Source organism: Rhincodon typus, unplaced genomic scaffold (assembly GCF_021869965.1).
Source record: "Rhincodon typus isolate 14 unplaced genomic scaffold, sRhiTyp1.1 hic_rhity00003150, whole genome shotgun sequence".
Lineage (NCBI taxonomy): Eukaryota > Metazoa > Chordata > Chondrichthyes > Orectolobiformes > Rhincodontidae > Rhincodon > Rhincodon typus.
The window spans coordinates 973-20,320 of NW_025968788.1; the positions used below are offsets into that span (position 1 = coordinate 973).

A 19,348-nucleotide genomic window follows, 5' to 3' on the forward strand; every position below is an offset into this window, starting at 1 on the left:
GTCAAAAGGAGTAGGCGACCATGGTCTTCCAAATTTCTATATCTGAACATCGGTGGATAACTTGGATGTGGTAATTTCTGGTTGAGTCAATCTTTAATATTGCCTTGTTGCTCATCTTCTGTTAATCCTTCTGAATTCGGCACTCCAACCCTTCAACACAGATAAGTGTCCAAAAAACTCCAATGTTCTTTTTTTGATATTGTCTGAGTTCTTCTTTCAGCCTCAATTAGTACTTCCTTGTTAATTCTTTTCTCCACCCAGCTTACCTTCAGCTTTTTGAAAAGCATTACATTGCAAAGCTGCTGATTTTCTTTTCTTCTTACTACAGGACTGTACAACTCTCAAAATTACTTTAGCCTTTGGAAATCTTGCAATTACATTTTCCCCTGATTTGCAAACTGAATTTTAAAAGTATTAAACATGTTCAAAATTTTCTTATTTACAAAGTGAAAAATTATAAAAAGTATTAATTTCAAGTTTTAAAAATTGTTAAAATATTTGCTAACAGAAACAATGCAAGTGCATATTAAATGACATGTCAATAATGGGCTCAGTTGGCAGTTGTGGAGCTAAGTCATGTATGTCAGAAAGATCCCAAATGTGATGCCTAGTAAAGGTACTGATTCATTAGAAAGTAGACAAGGTAACAATAAAAGATACTTAAACTGGCCTCAGAGGCACCTGGTTAAGAAGGGGAGAATATTCGTGCCCATGTTGAAAAATGCACGTTGTTGTGTTTGAGTAAGGATGCATTCAGTCTCTGGGGTCAGCTCATCTATTGACGTTTATTTCTTCAACCTACACCTGAAAAAAATGTGCAGGATGACCAGTACCTGCACCACAACTCACTGCAAATTGGCATCTTAGAGTCATATAGAGACAAAGAGTCATACAGCACAAAAACAGATACTTCAGTCCAACCAGTCCATGCTGAACATAATCCCATAAATTAGTCCTGCCTGCCTGCTCCTGGCCCATTTCCCTCCAAACCTTTCATATTCATGTATCCATCCAGATGTTTAAATGTTGTAATTGTACCCGCATCCACCACTTCCTACAGAAGTTCATTCCACACGCGAACCACCCTCTGAGTAAAAAATTTACTTCTTATGTCTTTCTTAAATCTCTCTCTTCTGGGAGGTGGATGAAACAAAATACTACCGATTACAATCAGTGGAAAATCAGGTAGTTTCAAAATTGATCAATACTTTCTTCATTTCAAAGTCCCCTTTAAATTTACACATTAATTATTTGATGGACGTAATATTTGTCCAAATATCTACGCTGAGACTTTCTTAAATGGAGAATCTTGTAAACTGAATTTCGAAACGTCAGCTGTAGGTGTAAAAGGAATCCTCTGTTGGGTTACCTTCTTGCCAATTGTCTCAACCTAGAAGCAAAAAGATTCAAAAGCATGATGATCAGAATGATCTGCGTTCTGTTTCCTTAACATTTGAATCACTTGAGAAGTATCCAATAAACATGTCTCTATAGACATTAGAAGAATAGCTTTCCTATCAGAGGAAAAGTCAACCTCTCTTTACCTGGAATCCCAACCTCTGGAGTTTGGAATGCAAATCATCAAGAACACGTCTGCCATCAAAGATGAATGCCGGTTTTAGCATTTTCTCATGAATTCGTTCATAATCTAGCACCTGAGAAAATGAAGATAAACAAAAAGTAGTTAAACACTGATGGAAGGAAATTTCTGAGTCTTCATACCTGCAGAAATCTCTCGCACAAGCCGAGAGACTTGTGAGATACTTGGATATGCTGCTCATAAACTTTCATCCATTTCAATTAATGTTTTCTTGCTTCCTATTCCAATCATTTTGTTCTAGTATCTCTCCTTTGTGCCACACGATCACAGGCTGAGGTAATACCTGTTCCCTCCACCAATCTCTAGCATTCAAGTTGTATATGTACCAGACGCAGTGGGTGTTGTATTTATCTGACTTATTCTTTCTGATCCTTGCTTCTAATGCAACCTCTCCCAAATGATTCAGCTCAGAAGTTAATACATTGTTACTTACTCTATCCTATTTCTTTGAAGCCATTGTGAGTTACTGCAGAAACACCTAGACTATGGGGACCAAGAGAATTTATGTAATTGCAATATGTGGTTTGAAAAATATTTTTTAAACATTTTAATTTTTTAAATTTCTTCTTTCAATAGCTAGGATAGTTTGGTGGTTCTACTGCCTTTTATCAATTAGGAACATACATGATTCACAAATTACCATTTGCTCCATTTCTCTTATGCATCTCCCAGAATTGACAATACACCTACTCCTATGACGCGCCCCTTTCTCATCTCCTTTAACATTTCTACTTTACATGTACTTATTTATGCTCCTTTTAAAAGTAATTATCAGTTCTGCTTTCATCACCATTTCAAGTACATGCATTCCACGTTTTACCTCTTCTAATGATAAACTTGTTCACGGCTCTTGTTAGCTATTCAGCAACCAGAAAGATTTTCTGTACGCAATTCCAGCAAGGCAGTAGTATCAGGACAGAAAACTACTGCTTGTGTGTCAGCCACAAACACTACAAATAATCAAACTGGACCCTAAACATTAACTCTGTTTTCTCTCCACAGATGCTGCCAGACCTGCTGATATTTTCCGGCAACTTCTGTTTATATGTTATGTTTTATTCTTTATTTTAAACGTTGAACACCATGCTGAAGTCCTTGGGCAGGCTTTTGACCCAGCCAGCCTGGGAAGCCAACAACCTGCCTTCTCTACTCCCCAACTCCCAATCCAGCAACCTCCCCCACACCCAAAAAAGCCAGTGCCATTTCTAAAGATGGGTTCACTAGGAACAAGGAGCTTGGGGCCTTAGTGTTTTCAAAATTTGACTCAGCGATTCCTAGCCTCTTTCCTCATTTACACCTCTTTTTACTGATGAGTTCATAGAAACATTAACTGGAGCACTGCTTATTTCTTCTGACATTTTCTTGCTAAACCTGGGGCTTACCAGCAAGGAAGAAAACCATTCAGCCCATCTTGACCACATCAGCGCTGTACCAGAACAATTCAATTGATGCCTTTTCCCTATAGCCGTGCAAATATTCCTCCTCAGGTAGAGATTGAATTTTCTTATGAAAGCAGCAGTGCATTCCAGATCCTAACCACTGGGCAGGCAAAAAGGTTCTTCCCCATGCTGCCTTGCTTCATTCCCCAATCATCTAAAACCAGTGCACTATGGTTCTCCATCCTTCTTACAATGGCAACAGTTTCTTCCGATTTACCATATCCAAACCCCTCATGATTTTGAATACTTCTCTCAAATCTTCTCTACACCTTCCTTTCTCCAAGGAGAACAATCTGAGCTTCTTCAGTCTATCTGCCATTCCTAAACTGTGGAGCCATTCTCAACCTTTCCAAAGTCTAGTGTCCACGTCTGGACACAATAATTCAGTAGAGATTGAACCATTGTTTTTATACAGCTTTAACATAAATTCATTGTTTTTTGGTGGGGTGTATCTAGTCTGGTCTGGGTGGCTTATATTTTATTTCTAAAGTTTCTAAATACTTGTTTCCAGTGTGTATTGCTGTAAGCAGGGTCTGATTAGGAGATTACCTTTCTTCAGGTTTCCTCTTACCTTGAACTCATCCCATTCAGTGCAGATGACAATGGCATGAGCTCCGTCACAGGCTTCATATGCATCAGTGCAGATAGTGACTGAGGAAGGCACTGTGTGATAAAACAAAGATTCTTCTATTATAGGAAATATTTATACTGCTGACTTAGGTTTGATGGCTGTTTTTCTGCATTATACGAATTTCTAACCATTCTTGAACTGCTACCTTTGTAACTTATTAGAAGTTGTAAAATGTTCAACCAAGGCAAATTTATTTTGATGAAGTTAAGTAATGCGCCAATAATGTACAGTGTGTGTGCTAAATAATGCAGAATAATGCATTCATTAAATAATCCACCCTCTGGAGCTGTCCTCTTTGGTCGACAACTCTGATGTTCCCAGCTGTGCTTGGGTTCCATTGTGGACCCTACCAGGACGGCAGGCAGATCCACAAAGGAAGCTCTATGGAAGTCTGGAGGGAAGCAAGTCAGGAGACTTTAGATAGAGTGAGGTTTCCCACCTTAGGGAGCAGAGTGGGGGGTGCAGGTTTTGAAGTCTAGGCATGTAAGAAGGAAGGGGAAATAATATTCTTTGGGGGTGCTGCCAACAGGCAAAAGACACCTCCCAAGATTGTACTCTTACTTGCAATTTTGAAAGCTTTTTTTAAAAAACTGGGCTGCCCACTCCCATTTGATAGAAGTCTGAATGTAGAATATGAAGAAAACAGCTTCTTTTTTTTAAAAACCAAAACAAAAGCCATTTGTGTCTTAATAAATGAAAGGAGAAGTTAAAAACGAAATATGTTTGTCATTTTTACCTACATCCGAAGCATCATGAATGATACTGGGATGTGACAGATCCTTGATGATCTGTTCTTTGGGAACTTTGGGATCATAGATCTGAAGATTTGCACCTTCATCCAGTAGGTATTTGCTGATATAGATGCTGGAAGATTCTCTGAAAGAAAATAAAATGGCATTAACAATAAAACAAACACAGAGAATGCTTGAGAAAACCAGCAGGTATGGCAGCAACTGTGGAGAGCGAAAGTGTATTTTTTTTTAGCCAAATTAATGAGGAGGCAGTGGTGTAATGGTCATGTCACTGGACTTGATTCCCCAGGTAAATGTTCTGGGGAAATCAATTCAAATCCCACCAGGGCAGATGGTGAAATTTGATTTCAATAAAATTCTAGAATTTAAAAAAAACATTGTTGCAAAACTCCATTTGGTTTGTTAATGTCCTTTAAGGAAGGGAAATCTGCCTTCCTTACCTGGTCTGACCTATATGTGAATCCAGATCCACAGCAATATGGTTGACTCTTAATTTTCCTCTGGCTAATTAGGAATGAGCAATAAATACTGGCCCAGTCAGTGATGCACACATGCCATGACTGAATAAAAACAAACTAGTGAGGAATAGGTCAAAAGGTATTTTGTTCTTTTGAGAGAATTGCTATTGAACTAGTTCATCCACTGGAGAAATATGTTAGTGGGGAAAGCACTGGAAGTCTACTCTTTCAAAAGATAAAGTCACCATAGTCTTATCACACCACAGAGCAAGAGGGAGAGAAAACACTAATGGTAGTTTAACCTGAGGGTCATCAAGCTTCAGGTGAGGGGAAGAGGTTGAGAACTTCAGCTAGTGCAAGAACTGAACACATGCTGTTGGCATCACACTGCATCATAAACCAGCCATCCAGCCAACTGAGCTAAGTGACCCCATCATTATAGTGAGATATAAATATGAGAAATGAAATTCCAAAGACTAACTACCCTCTGAAAGAAGAAATTCCTCTTCACCTTCATTTTAAACACAACAGGACATGCTACATTGTGAAACAATGCCCTTTAGCCCAGATTACCAAACACAAGAGAAACATATTGTTAGCATTTAACCTGTCATGCTTCCTCAGAGTTTTATTTGTTTCAATAAGATTACCTCTTATTCTTTAAATTACAAGTAAGAAAGGCCCAACCTGCTCAAACTTTTCTCATAAGCCCTGATTCTCAGAAATCAGCCTGGTGAACATTCCGAAGCAAATATATCTTTGCCAGCACGGTGGTTAGAACTGCTGCCTCACAGCACAGGGATGCAGGTTCAATTCCAGACTTGGGCGACTGTCTGTGCGGAGTTTGCACATTCTCCCCGTGTCTGCATGGGTTTCCTCCCACAGTCCAAAGATGTGCAGGTTGGGTGGATTGGCCATGCTAAATTGCCCATAATGTCCAGGGATTTGCAAGATAGGTGGGTTAGCAATGGTAAATGCAGGGTTAGGGTAGGGCAGTAGGTCTGGATGGGATGTTCTTTGGAGAGTTGGTGTAAACTCGATGGGCCAAATGGCCTGCTTCTACACTTTAGTGATTCTATGAAAGCCAAAACTGTATATAATATACTAGGTGTGGCCTAAGCAATGCCATGTGCAGTTGTAGCAATACTCCTACTTTTACAATCCTTCCCTCATTTAACAAAGCCAAAAACACAATTTACCTTCCTAATTACATGCCAAACCTATGTGCTACCTTTTTGCAATTCATGTACAAGGACACCTAAATTTCTTTGTGCCATATCATTCTGTGGTCTCTGTCCATTTAAATGATATTCCACTTTTCTATTCTTCCTTTCAAAGTGGCACTTTATATTTTCGCACATTATATTCCATCTCCCAAATGTTTGCCCACTCACTTAATCTATCTATATCACTTTGCAAACTCTTCATATCCTCCTCACAGCTTTCTTTCTACTTATATTTGGGGGTAAACAAATTTGTCTACATTACAGTGAGTTCCTTCATCCAAGACATTAAAATATTTCACAAATAGCTCAGGGCCCAGCACTGATCCCTGTGGTACTCCACTCGTCCTCCATTCAAGTTAATATGTCACCCCCAACACTAAGGTTCTTATCTTTTGTAACAACATTTTATGCAGCACTTTATCAAATGTCTTTTGGTAAATGCCTTTACATCACATATATACATTCCCCTCTATCCACCATGGTTATTACATCAAACAGTAGTTTTAAGAGTGGTTTTCTAAATGACCTGCTAATACTTCCTTAATAATGGATTCTAACATTTTCCCAATGACAAATGTTTGGCTAATTGGTCTATAGGTTGCTGCTTTCAGTTTTCCTACTATCATGAATAAAAAAAAAATCAGCTACATGGACTTTTCTTTTTCTAAAGATAATCTCACAAGATATACAGAAATAAACCTTTTTTTCAATGTTTGCCACATTAATTTCAACTTGAAGTATAAGTTCCTACTAGGTGGATAATATTTTGAGAATATATCGACATATTTTTGATAGCAAGTATTAACATCCATTTGTTTTACACATTACAATGCTGCACATGCAGCTTTAGAAACATTGAAACATATCAGAATATTAACATTACCGGGTGTCTCCCGTATCCTTTTTGAAGGCAAAACCTAATAGAGCAATTTTTTTTCCTGTCACAGTATTGAATAGACAGCCAATAATGCGGGAAGCAAATCTCCTCCGCTGATAATCGTTCATATCAATCACCTGTAAGAAATCAAATTTTAAGTGACAAAATAACAAACAAACAAGTGTTGTTTCAAAACAATACATCAGACATTCTTTCAGTGCTTCTCTTTTAATATTTTAGGTTGAATATCAATGAATTAACATAACTTAACACAAAACAACCAAGAAGAGATTTGGTGAAATCAACTACTGAAATGTCAATATCATGGAACCATAGGTATTTGGAACATGAATAAGTCATTTGGCCCTTCAAGCCTACACTGTAATTCAATATCCACGGACAGGAGACGAGGCCCCATTGCAGACTGGAGGCAAGTACCCGGCACGCGGACTGGAGATGAGGCCCCATCCCATAGCCTGGAGAGGAGGCCCTGGCGCTGCCTTGAGGTGAGGTCCGGCGAGGCCTGGGGTGGAAGGACTGTAAATTGAGTACTTTTTTATTTCTTTATTTTTCTATTTTATTCCTCTGCTGGACTTTTTATTTCTTAAATTTTCTATTTTATATTAAAGAATCTGCACTTAAGTATCCGTACTTAGGTGTTTTTGTACCTAAGATGGTGCCATAATTGGCAACTTGTAGACTTGTCACTCAACTCAATAAAGCTAATTCGTTGTTGCCATGACTCTTGACTCTGTTGCCCATCTATAATGTATCTAACTCAGCTCTTGAGTAAATTCAATTACCCATTCTCTGCTGTTTTCTAGGAAAGAGAATTCCGCTGACTAACGAATCTAAAATAGATTATCGTCTGAAGAAGGGTCCCGACCCGAAACGTCAACTTTCCTGCTCCTCTGATGCTGCCTGGCCTGCTGTGCTCCTCCAGCTGCACACTATGTTATCTCTGACTTCAGCATCGGCAGTTCTTACTATCTCAAAGATTATCCTCGTCTCTATCTTTAAAGGGAGTATGCTAATTCTTAAACTGGTTTTAGTCTCCCCATGTGAGGAAACATTCTCCTGATATCCACTCTGTCAAGTCCCCTTCGGATCTTACACACCTCACTAAAAATCACCTCTTGTTCGCTCAACTCCCATGGGTAAAGGCCAAGCCGGCTCAATCTTTTACAAAAGATCAGTTCTTTACTCCAGTCAAATGAATCCTCTCTCAACTGCTCCTAATGCAAACATTGGAACATCAAAATTGTCTCACTGAGGTCCTGCACAGCTGAATGTCCCTTCTTATTGCAGCAAACACCAACATTCCATTTGCCTGAAGTAGATATAGTGTATTTGGATTTCCAAAAGTCACTTGATATGGTGCTATGTGAAAGATTGCTACAGAAGATAAGAGATAGTAGGAACTGCCGATGCTGGAGGATCTGAATATACTGCAACCCTCTTGTAACAGTGTATCCCTCTCCCACTGCAACCCTCTTGTAAAGTATACTGTATCCGCTGTTCCCGTTGTGGCCTCCTCTACATCGGGGAAACTAAGCGGAGGCTTGGGGACCGCTTTGCGCAACACCTACGCTCAGTTCGCAACAAACAACTACACCTCCCAGTCGCGAACCATTTCAACTCCCCCTCCCACTCCTTAGACGACACGTCCATCCTGGGCCTCCTGCATTGCCACAATGATGCCACCCGAAAGCTGCAGGAACAGCATCTCATATTTCGCTTGGGAACCCTGCAGCCCAAGGGTATCAATGTGGACTTCATAAGCTTCAAAATCTCCCCTCCCCCGACCGCATCCCAAAACCATCCCAGCTCGTCCCTGCCTCCCTAACCATTCCTCCCACCTCAAGCCCTACCCCCATCTCCTACCCACTAACCTTATCCCGCCTCCTTGACCTGTCCGTCCTCCCTGGACCAACCTATCTCCTCCCTAACTCCCCACCTACATTCACCTTTACTGGCTCCAACCCCGCCTCTTTGACCTGTCTGTCTCCTCTCCACCTAACATCTCCTCTATCCCTCTTCTATCCGCCTCCCCCTCTCTCCCTATTTATTTCAGAATCCCCTTCCCCTCCCCCATTTCTGAAGAAGGGTCTTGACCCGAAACGTCAGCTTTCCTGCTCCTCTGATGCTGCTTGGCCTGCTGTGTTCATCCGGCTCTAAGAGCTCATTCTGTGGGAGGAGCTGGGTATTGGGACGTTGTGGGGGTGGGGAGACATGGTGATATATTAGCATAGATGAAGGTTGGCTAATTAACAAGAAAAGAGAGTCAGGATAAATGGGTAATTTTCAACTTGGCAAAAAGTAGCCTGTGAATTGCTGCATGGTGACTGCTGGGCTTTTATTATGAATTTGGTTCAGTCACATCATAAAACATACAGTCACCATTTGAAAATTCACCTAAGTGAAATGTGGATATTTATTCTAACAAACAGATGGTGACCTTGTCCACCATGAATTAGTTCTAATGAATTTAGAAACGCATTTTAATTATATTCCCACTTGAAATGAACAGGGAAATCAAAATCCTGAATAACATATCTTAGTATTTGAATAATTTGTCATATGTAATTGATGTGCACACCAAAAATAACTGTCAAGCACAAAGTTAATTTTATAATTTCTCTGACATATGTCAAGAATTTACCTGCTGCCAGTATTGAGCCACATCTGGCAAATTTAATGCTTCACACAAATATACAAGGTTCAGGACATCTTTCTGGAAGCAACTCCCTCCAAATCCTGTAAAAGGAGAAAGGTTTTATTGATTAACAGCCACTTACAAATCCCAATTAAATTTTGTAGAAAAAAGATGGGTCTCTGTGTTACACAAACAAATTACTGACCAATGCTGGCTTTGAGAAATTTGCTTCCAATTCTCTGATCCATGCCAATAGCACGTGCTACCTCCTCAACATCAGCACCAGTTGCTTCACACAAAGCACTGATTGAGTTAATACTGCTGATTCGCTGAGCAAGAAATGCGTTGGCAGCCTAATAATAAAAGAAAAATAATAAATATGATAATTAACCTCATGCATTTTATCAAGTTGCCAGAGGTTATGCCAAGGATGTGCAGAACTGTGGACAGGTTGTATATATTTCAGTGTGGTAAGATATATAGGCCTGTATAGTTTCTGAAAAAGGTACAAAATAACAATGTCCTAACTGTGTCAAAAAAAAGAGACACAAAGGCTTGATATGTTCAGGCTCTTCCTCACCAAGAAGAGGCCTAATTAGACAAAGAAGGGAACAAAAAGATTTACATCTATTTTGTGCTCTTCATGCCCTTTGGATATCTCAAAATGTTTCAAACAATAAATTACTTTTGAATTGTGACTAATATTTCACAGGGAATTGCAACTCAAAGTGTATCTCACTAACAGGAATGTAATTACATTTTAAAGTGAACTTGAAGCGTTCAGCAATCTAACATTACGCACATCAGTAAGTACATAAATAAAACCAACAAAATTAAGTTACTGAAAACTCTAATGTGTAAGTTTTTATCAATTTGATATTTTAAAAGAAAGCAATGACCTTCAAAAGAGCCACACAAACAATTCATATTTTTTTTTATTCATTCATGGGATGAGGGCCTCACCAGCTAGGCCAGCATATATTGCCCAAAGAGCAGTTTAATAGTCAACCACATTGCTGTGGGTCTGGAGTCACATACAGGCCAGACCAGGTAAGGACGGCAGTTTCCTTCCATAAAGGGTATTAGCGAACCCAACAATCCACAATGGTTTCATGGTCATCATTCAACACTTAATTCCAGATTTTTATTGAATTCAAATTCCACTATCTCCCTGGCAGGATTCAAAGCCAGGTCCCTAGGACATTACCTGGATTAATAGACCAGCGATAATATCACTAGGCCATCACCTTATGTGGTGCATTTTTTTTCTTCAGCATGGGAAGCAGGTGCTTCTTGAAGCATTATCAGATAAAATTTAACAATAGGTTGCATTTAAATCAGAAATGAGTGTACCAATTTGGAAAGCTCTGATGACCATGTGTTGGTTGTGATGATTTTGTCTTTTGGTACCCAATGCTCATACACAGCACAGAGTGCCTGAATCGCCTCCTGACCCTCTGGTGTTTCATCTCCACCAATCAACACTCGATCTGGGTTCTTCAGATCATTAATAGCCGTCCCTTCAGCCAGGAATTCTGGGTTTGACAGCACCTACATTGAAAATAAGTCAGTGGTCAGGTTATTTCTGAAATGTGCCAGTCAACGGGTTGAAAAGTAAATGCAAGACTGAAGACCAACTGCTTTTTTTCCATTTCTGCTTCATTTAGTAAAAATGTACACCTGCAATTTAATTTTTTTTCTATTTCTATATGTAGTGCTGGGAGGAAATTGCCTCCCACTATTGATGTATATATTAGTTAATTTTATGCTATTACCCTGTGTTAAATACACTGCAAAGTTCCATCTGGTACAAATCAGCACAACAGTTATTGAGTTGCTATACTATCCATTAGAACAATGCTTGAATTCACCTGCAGGGACAAGTTTGGCTTTGTGTTTGAATGGAATATCCTGCGAATGCTCTCAGCAGCTCGCACAGGCACGGTGCTCTTTTCTGTAACTATTTTGTGTCCATTTGATACGGCCACTATTCTCCGAGCACAGGATTCGATGTATCTCAAGTCTGCAGCTCGACCTTTACCCATTCCATATGTTTTGGTGGGTGTGTTCACCTAGTACAAATTAAACAGAACATGTGTGGTTATGGCCTTTCCTGTAATTTATAAAAGAAAAATATTAGAGTTTCATTTATATTGAATTTTTCAAGACCGCTGAGTGTCTCAAAGAGCTTTACAATATTCTTAAGTCGTCACTTTTGTAATGTAGAAGATACAGCAGTCAATTTACACACAGCAAGCTCCCACATCAGCAATGTGAAAGAGACCAGATCATCTATTTCCTTTGTGATGTTGATTGAAGGATACAAATATTGAACGGGACACCAGCTCTCTTGAAGTACTGCCCTGGGATCTTTTGCATCCACTACAGAAGAGCAAACAGTGCTTCATTTGACAGGCCACCCTAAAGGCAGCACATCCAACACTGCAACATTTGCTCAGCACTGCATGGAAGTGTCAGCCTTGACATTTATGAAGAAGTCTTGGAGTGGCCCTTGGACCTGGAGTCTTGTGGCTCAAACACAAGAGTGCAGCCTGGGTCATGGCTAATATCAATCTACAAAAGTCAATGTGTACACAAGTTTTCAATCAGTTTGACTTGATTAACATGTTTCTTCTTGTCACTGATGTTATTCATATTTTATATGTTTCTTTTTATTTGTTCATGGAATATGGACTTTGCCGGACAAGCCAATCCCTAATGGTGATGGTGAGCTGCCTTCCAGAACTGCTGAAGCCCTTGAAGTTTATGAAGAAAGATAGTGCTGTTAGGGAGGAAATTCCAGTACTTTGACCCAGTGACAGTGAAGGAATAGCAATTAAGGTAGAGCAGTGGATGTGGTGTATATAGATTTTAGCAAGGCATTTGATAAGGTTCCACATGGTAGGCTCATTCAGAAAGTAAGGAGGCATGGGATTCACGGAAATTTGGCTTTCTGGATACAAAACTGGCTGTCCAATAGAAGACAGAGGGTGGTAGTAGATGGAAAGTATTCAGCCTGGAGCTCTGTGACCAGTCCACAGGGATCTGTTCTGGGACCTCTGCTCTTTGTGATCTTTATAAATGACTTGGATGAGGAAGTGGAAGGGTGGGTTAGTAAGTTTGCCGATGACACGAAGGTTGGTGGAGTTGTGGACAGCATGGAAGGCTGTTATAGGTTGCAACGGGACATTGACAGGATGCAGAGCCGGGCAAAGAAGTGGCAGATGGAATTCAACCCAGAAAAGTGTGAAGTGATTCATTTTGGAAGGTCGAATTTGGATGCAGAATACAGGGTTAACAGCAGGATTCTCGGCAGTGTGGAGGAACAGAGAGATCTTGGGGTCCACATCCATACATCCCTCAAAGTTGCTACCCAAGTTGATGGGGTTGTAAAGAAGGCGTATGGTGTGTTGGCTTTCATTGGCAGGGAAATTGAGTTTAAGAGCCGTGAGGTTATGCTGCAGCTCTATAAAACTCTGGTTAGACCACATTTGGAATACTGTGTTTAGTTCTGGTCACCTCATTATAGGAAAGATGTGGAAGCTTTAGAGAGGATGCAGAGGAGATTTACCAGGATACTGCCTGGACTGGAGGGCAGGTCTAATGAGGAAAGGTTGAGGGAGGTAGGGCTTTTCTCATTGGAGTGAAGAAGTATGACAGGTGACTTGATAGAGGTGTACAAAATGATGAGAGGCATAGATAGAGTGGATAGTCAGAAACTTTTTCCCAGGGCGGAAATGACTGTTACGAGGGGGCATAATTTTAAGGTGATTGGAGGAAGGTATAGGGGAGATGTCAGAGGTAGGTTCTTTACACAGAGATTGGTGGGCTTGTGGAATGTGCTGCCGGCAGTCGTAGAGGAGTCAGATACTTTACAGACTTTTAAGCGACTCTTGGATAGGCATATAGACGATAGTAAAATGTAGGGTATGCAGGGTAGATTGATAATAGTAGTAGGATAATAGGTCGGCACAACATCATGGGCCGAAGGGCCTGTACTGTGCTGTACCGTTCTATGTTCTATATGGTTCCAAAATGAGATGGAATGACACTGTGGTGTTCCTATGTATCTGCGACCCTTGTCTTTCTAGATGTAAAAGATTGCAGGTTTACGAAGGGGTTGTGGTTGGAACTATGGTGAGTTATTGTAGTGAACCTTGTAAATGTACACTTTGCTGCCACTGTGCATCAGTGGTGAAGAAAGTGAATGTTGAAGATGGTGGATACGGTCCCAATCAAGTGGGTGTTGAACTTTTTGAGTGCTGTTGGAGCTGAATTTAACCAAGCAAGTGGAGAGTATCTATACCATTTCTGATTTGTGCATTATAGTTGGTGGACCGACTTTGGGGGGCCAGGAAGCAAGTTACTTGCTGCAGGATTCCTAGCATCTGACCTGCTCCGGTCACCACAGTACTTATGTAGCAGGTCCAGTTCAATTTTTAGTCAATGATAACCCCAAGAATGTTGATAATTGGGGATTTAGCAACAGTAATAGTATTCAATGTCAAGGAACAATGCTTAGATTCTCACTTCTTGGAAATAGTCCTTGCCTGGCACCTGTGTAGCAGGATTATACTTGCTACTTCTCAGTACAAGTCTTAAAGTTGTCTAGGTTTCGCTGCATATGGACACGGGGTTTCTCCGGAGATGTGCTAATTCTGTCCATTGAACTAATTTCTTCATCATCAAAGTAAAGTGTTAAACTTTAGTCAATAGCAACAATAATTGTTCAAGTTTACTGTTTAGGAGAAACAGTGACTCTCTGGAGATGTCATCTTCCAGAAAGTATGTTGAGAAATTGGATAGGGTTTTACCACAAAAAAGTTGCTTCCAAATTACTTTCTTAGATGACATATAGTACTACTCTCAGAACAACATGGTGATCAAACAATCCATTCTAACATCTTTGAAAACAAAACAAACTACAAATCTTAAAACAAAATAGCAGAAAATGAAAACATCCTTGTAGGAAGTAGAAATTGACATTTTGGCTGTAGGCTTTTAAGAGAAATGGAACACTGAAACATCATCAGATTTTAGGTAGGATCAGAGCATAAAAAGGAAGCACGTACACAGACACCCACAGGAGCACAAGAAAACAGAGGTGAATTGTTCCATACTGTGCTTCAAAGGAAAACAGGAGGTGGCAAAGTAGACATTATATTATCATGATTTTTTTACACAGGGTGTGGTTTGCATGTGGAATGAACTTCCTGAGAAAGTAGTAGATGCAGGCACAGTTACAACATTTAAAAGACACTCAGATAAGTACACGAATAGGAAAAGTTTGGAGGGATATGAGGTAGGAGCAAGCAGGTGGGACTAGTTTAGTTTTGGACTAGTTTCAGCATGGACGAGTTGGACTGAAAGGTCTGTTTCCATGCTGTATGACTTTATGACTCTATGTTGAGAAGAAACAGTATTTTTTTAATAAACTATTTTCTAATCAACCTGTTCAGAGATGTTAAGCTTAAGAGACAGGGTGTGGAGATGTGAATAAAACTGTTTGAAATAGGAGCTGCAGGAGGCAGAATGAACTCTCAAGTCAGCTAAAAGGCAAGTCTGAAAAGGGAGCCAAAGCTGGGCAGGATTATCAGTTCGAAAGGAAGGGAGACAGCCCTCAGTGTTGGCTGGATGTCAGGTGTCAGCTTCTTCAGAAAGCTAAATACTGCATTGTTTCTTTCTTTTATTATTTTGATCTGATCATGTTTAAATATTTTTCCTTTTTCTAGCCTTGTTGAAAAGTTGCACTCAAAATGGTAACACATTAGAATACAATATGGCTGAATGTAATACTGGCCATGATTATATAGCCTGCCAGCACTCACGAGAGGAGTTAACACATGAAGGACAGCCATTTGAGTTGCTGTACAACTGCAAGAATCATCACCCATCAATGAATTTTTAAAAATACATCAGTTTGCTTCACTGGTGCTTGCGTATTCAGCATTTTGTATTTTTGTTACTTCAAAGCCAGCTATTTGGAAGTACTGAAGAGTGGCACAATGTCATCTACACCACTGAGTATCCACGTCTGATTTATCCTGTCTTCCTGTACAGAAGTGCAAGATTTCAAACAGGAAAAAAAATAAACTTCCCGGTACAATGAGAACCATGCCCCACGCATTCAAACCAGCCACATTTCTTCATGCTCTCTGAATTGTCTATGTATCTTGCTGTTTACTTTCTGCTGTCCTTTCGTCTATAGCATAATCCCTAAAGAAAAAAATATTTTCCCCTCTTTCTCCTAAACTCTAATCAAGTAGATTTGATTTTCACATCTATACATTACCAAGGATCTCGCACTGTAATTGCTATGGAATGTTTGATTAACGGAGCCACACCTCCTCCCTTTTTCCACAGTTACCTCTCCTAAATATTTCACAATATGAAATGTTCTAGTGCCAATGCAACATTAAACAAAGACACACCTCTATTAATATGTTAATTGTATCCACACATAGTAATTTGGGACTGTTGTTCACCATTTAATTCATAAAACTCTATTCAGTTACATGTGCACATCTCAAAGCTGCTTGTTCGTTTAAACTCTGCTTTGTGTAAATTTACTCTTTTTCTCTTGTTTGTTTCTGGAACCTTGCTTCATTATACCTACTTCTTTCCTCCTGCCACGATGTTTCAACTTCTACCACAGCATGGATTACTCTACCAGTGAGGAGAGTGGTTCAGCTTTGTTTGGGTAAAGTCAATTCATCCCACATTAAACACTCCCGTTCCAGCTTTTGTATTACTATCTCAGGAATTTGAACCCATTGCCCTTGCACAAACTCTTCAGTTGTGCTATATTGTATTATTCCCATGTTAAATACTGCATGACACGGAGATTATTCCTGAGATTACCACATTTAATATTCCATTCCTTAACTCAATTTCTGAATGGACCTTTGGAGGATCTCTGCTTCATTCACTTTAATGGCATCGGTCCCAACATTAGCATTATTTCCAGTGTTCTTCAAAACCTTCTCTTTTCATAATCATTTCTTCAGACAGTAATGATTGCTCTCCTCTGAGTCACTGTTATTGTCACAGGTAAAGGTAAAGTCACCATAGTCCTTCCAGGCCACAGGGTTGTTCTCTTATTAGAGATAACTGGAAGTGGTTTAACCTGAGGATCACACACCTCAAGCAAGAGGAAGATGTTGAGAAGGAGAATCCTTCATGATAACCTTAGCCAGTGTTGGAATTGAACCCATGCTGTTAGCACTTCTCCAAATTTTCTAAGCTATATTTTTTTCATTTCGTCTTATTCTTAAAACCATCAAAATGGTGAATGAAAGCTTTACACTATTTTTTATTGCAAATTACAACAAAATACAAGTGACAATAAAAGCATTCATTCAAATTGCAAACTAACCATCCAGCCAACTCAGCTAACCAATGTAGGTATTCAGTATTTGAATTTTTGTTTAGCATAAAACACCTTTCAAAGGACTCTGTGCCTTCTCTTCATTCATATACATTGCATCTCAGTCTCTCAGCTTCCTTCCTCATGAAGGCGCTCTGGTTACTAGCTGGTTGCCACCTGGAACATTTGTAAAAGTTCAGTGATTTAACATTTCAAACATAAAGTTATGCCAAATGGTTTTCAAGGCTAAACTCCCTCCAAGGTTGAAACAAAACTCTGCACTCTGCTGATCCACTGCCCTCTCCCTGCACGTAGCCCTCAATGAGTTGAGGCTTGCATCCTTCATTGGAATCTAATAAACCTGCAAAAATGCATGGAGTCGTGAATAGATGGCTGAATGTGATCCTGTCCATCCCTTTCTAGCCTGCCAGCACACACTAGATGAGTTTACACACAAAGGATACCCATTTAGGTATAGCTGCAAGAATAATTGCATTCAGGACAGGAAGGGAGAATATTGAAAGATGAAGTTACCGAAATAAATATAAGATCAGCTTCTTGAATTGCAGCATCAATGTCAGTCAGGAAAAAAAGGTTCTTTCCTCTGCATGATTCTACCACTTCCTTCAAACCAGGCTGGAAAACAAAAAAACAACTAGGATTGTATATCAACGGAAATGGCAAAAATGCAAAAGTGTTGTGAAGCAAGGTTCACAATAAATTTGATGAATGTTTCAATGTCGAACCTCATAGATTGGAAGTGAGTTTGAGTTCCAGGCCTCTATTCTTGCGTGGTTCATGTCTACAACTGAAACACGAATCTCAGGACACATGTAGGCAATGATGCTGCATGTTGGTCCACCAACATATCCAGCGCCAATGCAGCAGATCTTCTTAATTTCAAACATGATATCTGTGGGAAATAAAAAATATAGTCAGTCCAGAAATTAGAGTTTTGATTCTGTAATCAGAAATTCATCACCTTTATCTACTGTCCAGATGTTATCTAATTTTCTCACACAATTTTAACCTTATTAAAAATTGTGTTCTACACTGCATGCACTATTTATAACATCTTGGGGATGGTAATTTTCTGCTATAACAGAACATGTCAATTTGTACTTCACCCTCTCCGCAATAATATCTTAAACTCTCAGGATTGGCACCTTCTAAACATCGCAGCAGTTTTTTTTTCCCCTTCTATTCATTTTTGTGGGATGTGGGCGTCGCTGGCTGGCCAGCATTTCTTGCCCATCCCTAGTTGCCCTTGAGAAGGTGGTGATGAGCTGCCTTTTTGAACTGCTGCATTCCTCCTGCTGTGGGTTGATGCACAATGCCATTGGGGGGGAGTTCCAGGATTTTGACCCAGTGAACGTGAAGGAACAGCAATATATTTCCAAGTCAGGTTGGTGAGTGGCTTGGAGGGGAACTTGAAGGTGCTGGTATTCCCATATGTCTGTTGCCCTTGTCCTTCCAAATGGAAATGGTTGCGGGTTTGCAGGGTGCTGTCTGAGGATCTTTGGTGAATTTCTGCAGTGCATCCTGTAGACAGTACGCACCGCTGCTACTGAGCGTCGGTGGTGGAGGGAGTGGATGCTTGAGGATGTAGTGCCAATCAAACAGGCTGCTTTGTCCTGGATGGTGTCAAGCTTCTTGAGTGCTTTTGGAGCTGCACTCATCCAGGCAAGTGGGGAGTATTCCATCACACTCCTGACTTGTGCCTTGTAGATGGTGGACAGCTTTCAAGAGTCAGGAGGTGAGTTACTCGCTGCAGTATTCCTAGCTTCTGACCTGTTCTTGTAGCTGCTGTGTTTATGTGGTGAGTCCAGTTGAGTTTCTGGTCAGTTATCTACTGATTTGCTGGAACATAAAGTCTAGGAAAATCCTAAATTAGTCTGACAAAAATGACACTTAACTGCAAAAATATTTTATTCCAGCATTACCGTTACAAACTTGAGGTTTGCTGTAGACATTATTTCATGTGTAAAGGTCTAATCCTGTAAATAGTCTCAGCATCTTAAGAATGAGATTTGAACATACAATCCAATATTAAACAATATGATTGCGGAAGCTAAGGCTACAACAATAGAATCTCCATGAAATCTAAACTATGTGTATCCATGATACAGAAATATCCTTCAGCTTTTTTGAAGGCTAACTGTGAAAGTTTCTTGAAACAAGGCTAAATACATATCTTTGAGATACAGTCTTTTACATACAGCAATAGATATAATAAGACAATACAAGTTAACTGCCCATAATAGTATAAACTAATTAAAAAATATACATCTCTGCATCAGTAAGTCGTTTATATTCTCATTTATAAAATAACTAAATCTATTC

At 39.8% G+C, this 19,348-nt stretch overlaps 1 protein-coding gene across 1 annotated transcript; it reads right to left on the minus strand.

Moving 5' to 3' along the window:
• Nucleotides 1-766: 766 nt before the first annotated feature.
• Nucleotides 767-17,961, minus strand: ugdh (UDP-glucose 6-dehydrogenase). The gene is made up of 11 exons (XM_048593576.1): nt 17,752-17,961; nt 17,540-17,641; nt 11,511-11,711; nt 10,993-11,190; nt 9,845-9,992; nt 9,646-9,740; nt 6,990-7,120; nt 4,407-4,546; nt 3,611-3,702; nt 1,545-1,655; nt 767-1,390 (listed from the first exon to the last, which is right to left on the minus strand). Exons 1-11 carry the CDS (start codon nt 17,911-17,913, stop codon nt 1,280-1,282), a joined length of 1,491 nt encoding a protein of 496 aa, XP_048449533.1. The 5' UTR covers nt 17,914-17,961; the 3' UTR covers nt 767-1,279.
• Nucleotides 17,962-19,348: the final 1,387 nt, after the last annotated feature.